Consider the following 3546-nt stretch of genomic DNA (forward strand, 5'->3'; position numbering starts at 1 on the left):
ACAACACCATCTGGTAAGGAGCCTTAGAGATTGGCTTTGTCCTGGGTGCTAACTCGATCACAAACTCGATCTCCCTCTCTGGCGACATGCATGACAATTCCTTTGAAAACAAGTCTAGAAATTCTTGCACTACAGTGATGTCCTCAATCTTCAACTCCTCAACTGTCGTATTCACGTCAGTCGCTAGATAACCTTAACAATTCCCATATGACAAATGGGTTACCTCAAGCGACGAGATTAAGGAAATCAAGTTCTTCCTTGACTCTCAAAAAATGGAAACTTTCACCCACTAACGAGTTAGACTGAATCGCTTTACAATAGGAGTTTATCTTAGCTCGTTGTTTGGTGAGCCAATCCATGCCAATTATCACATCGAAGTGATACATGGCTAGGACTAACAAATTTATCTTCCCCTCTCACTCACCAATCACTAACTTGCAACTAGGACAACCCAACGCAGCTAACACATTATCCTTTAATGGTGTAGATATGCTAACCACTGACCCCAACAACTTAGGACTTAATCCTACTAGCTTGACAAATTGCTCAACTATAAACGAATGAGTCGCGCCAAGATCAAATAAAGCATGGTCTGTAACCACATCAGGTGAGTTTTCTGCCTGTCCTCTAGTGATGGCGTACACTCATCCTGAAGGATTGGAGCTCGAATTATCATTCTTTGCCATTAATCACCGAAAGTAAGAATGCTAAGCAAGACCAACTTTATAGGCCTTCTTCAATGCAAAAGTAGATACATTGAACTGTCTAGCACTAGAAAGCTCTCAATCGTCCTTTCTTTAAATGTTTGAAAGGACATGTGGAAACGGATATCCCGTGGAAATCTCTCCTCTAATGGACGTAGCTTTCCTTTCTTTCCCTTTCTTAACGTCTACCTTTACAAATCATTACATATTTTCTAATATAAATATAGAACAATAACATCAATCATAACTATGATGAGAGTAATGATGTGAAAGTAAAATCTCATTAGATCATTTATCAAAGAAAAAATTTCAAATAAAAATCTGAAGTATTCTCGTTTTTTCAAATAAGGGATCAAAATGGATTTTATTTCAAATAAAGAGTTGAAGTGATCATATCATCTCAAAAAAGTGCCTTTGGCCGACTAGCGACTATTTTGAACATTAGAGAAAGGATATTTTGGTAAAAATTATTATTTTTTGTTTATTTCTTCTTCTTCTTCTCCGTTCCCATCACTGGCCATGGCTAAGGTCGTTGAACTTATCCAAGGGCCACCTTTGTCGGCATCGGGAGCGCGTCACCCTTGCTTAGGCTAATGAGGGTAGCCTTTACCAACGTTGGGCAACCCTTGCCGCACCTAGCCCAGGCGAGGTGACCCTTGCCCTCGCATGGGCTGGCAAGGGTCGCCCTCACTGGCATCGGGAGAGGATCGCCCTTGCTTACGGCTCTCGCACGACACCAGCAAGGGTGACCCTTGCATGACGCTGGAAAGGGTGTGGGTGACCTATGCCATGGTCGATGGAGGGAAGGGGAAGAAGAAAATGCCCTTTGGTCTAAAAGTGGTTAGGTCCTCATTTGAAATAAGTTTCAATTGATGTCTTTATCTCGAGACGATTTGGCCACTTCAGGTCATTATTTAAAATAAAGTCCACTTCGGGCCCTTATTTGAAAAAATAAGAGCACTTCAGGCTCTTATTTGGAATTTTCCCTTTATCAAATAACTTTAGAAACTTTAAGTAAATACTTATGGAAATGAGATATTCAAGTTTGTCAAAGTTACTTTATGATTAGTTATGATAATCTTTATACCTTTAAAGGTTGTTTTCTCCTCATTATATATTTGATTGGTGGATTGCAGGTTATAAAATTCACTCAAATGAGAACTTTAATAAAATTAACAGAATTTGTTATCACAAACATATGACCTTTGTTCTTAGATTTTATTTGGTGTTGTCCCGTTTTCTCGCACACAACCTTGACCATTGAAACCAAAAAAGAAAAAAATCGTTAATTAAGTACTTATTGATTTCTTATATGATCATTTTGAAGAAAATAATTTTTAAATAATTCATTTTTGTGAAATTAGCGGACTCTAAAACACTTTCTTTTTAGTGTATTTAATGTTTTAGGACCCATCACAATTGAGATGAGTGGACACGGAAGAATCCTTCGATGATTCTCAATTTTTCGTTGAATTTATTTAAAATCTATTTATTTTAATTTTTGTTTTTTTGGTCCTCTTCACTCTCTACTTGCTTTTTATATGGATGGCAGATGATAAAATCATCCATAGTTTGGACAGCTGCCGACGACACTAATTCCCTTTTAATTTGTCTAAAACTTCAAACTAAGCACCCTCTCAGTCCTCATTAGCATAAACGCTGAAGGTGATGTTCTTGCATTGTCATACTTTTTCGTGCCTTCGTTAGGTACTTAAACACGGACGGCTACGAGGGCGGATTTGGGACCGCTCAGATTGATCAGATCTTATTGAGCATAGAGTCCGACTACAATGAATGGGCACCCAACTTTGCTTCTCTGGTGGTGCATCCGCATGATGCCCTCTCGGTCAAGATGTTCACCAAGTGCTTGAGAAGGATGAGGCTTGAAGCCGCGCTTTCCTTAGCCAGGGCGGTTTTCCTGTCTGACAATAGAGAGGTCCTCGGGAGAGTGACGACCCCATGTACTATAATTCAGATCACGAACGACGTCATTGTGCCGAGCTCGGTTACCCATCACATGCACGACAAAATCCAGGGGAAACCGACAGTCGAGATGATCGAAGCCAATGGCCATTTCTCTCAGCTCACGACACATTTGGCAGCTTCTCGATGTGTTGGGTGAAATCTTGGGGTTTGAGTATCATTAGCAGATGATTAAGCTCTTAGATGTTTAAATATATACTTATGCCCTAGACTGGACTAGAATTACCCTCTTTCTTTTATCTTTTAAACTCTTTTTTTGGTGGGGGGTGGGGATTTTATGTATAAATAGTAGGTGAACAAGGTCGAAGCAAAATGTCCAGGTGGGGTATGTTGTGATGTGGTAATTGTGGATGTGAATGGGAATGCGTGAGATGAGGATTGGGGTTTGTTGATTCCATGTCGTTTGTCTCTTTAGATTAGTTGTTATGGTTGGATTGAGTAGTTTGCATTTAAACCATTTGGGCTTGAGCTGTTTCGACTGGATTTTATTTGATCTCGAGGAGAGAGTTTTCGAATAGGTTATTCGCACAAATGTAGGGAAAAACTTTCCACCACAAAGCTGTAGGACCCTATTCTCGTTGTCTTGTCTATCACATGTTCAAAGGGAGCTATCCGAAGAAGTCACCTAGATACATCTGATAGAACTTGAATATGGGAAAAATACCATATTCAAGTTCTCGTATTTTACACTTAATTCTTTTTTGCATCCTTTATTTCTAAGAATCTACCATTTTGTGTTCTCAAACAAAAATTTCACGCGGAAAAAAGCTCAGATTGCTTCAGTTCTTGTGTACCTCAATAAAATTAAATCCACTATGCTTCCACTATGCCACTATGATATTCCCAAGAATTTCTCATC

At 39.3% G+C, this 3546-nt stretch overlaps 1 protein-coding gene across 1 annotated transcript; it reads left to right on the forward strand.

Annotated features, from left to right (window-relative positions):
* The first annotated feature begins 1460 nt into the window (after positions 1–1460).
* LOC120291706 (strigolactone esterase D14-like) lies at positions 1461–2826 on the forward strand. The gene is made up of 2 exons (XM_039309401.1): positions 1461–1549; positions 2412–2826. The coding sequence occupies exons 1-2, from the start codon at positions 1461–1463 to the stop codon at positions 2824–2826; spliced, it is 504 nt and encodes a 167-aa protein (XP_039165335.1).
* Positions 2827–3546: the final 720 nt, after the last annotated feature.

The sequence above is a fragment of the Eucalyptus grandis genome, chromosome 3 (assembly GCF_016545825.1).
Source record: "Eucalyptus grandis isolate ANBG69807.140 chromosome 3, ASM1654582v1, whole genome shotgun sequence".
In the NCBI taxonomy this organism is placed as follows: domain Eukaryota; kingdom Viridiplantae; phylum Streptophyta; class Magnoliopsida; order Myrtales; family Myrtaceae; genus Eucalyptus; species Eucalyptus grandis.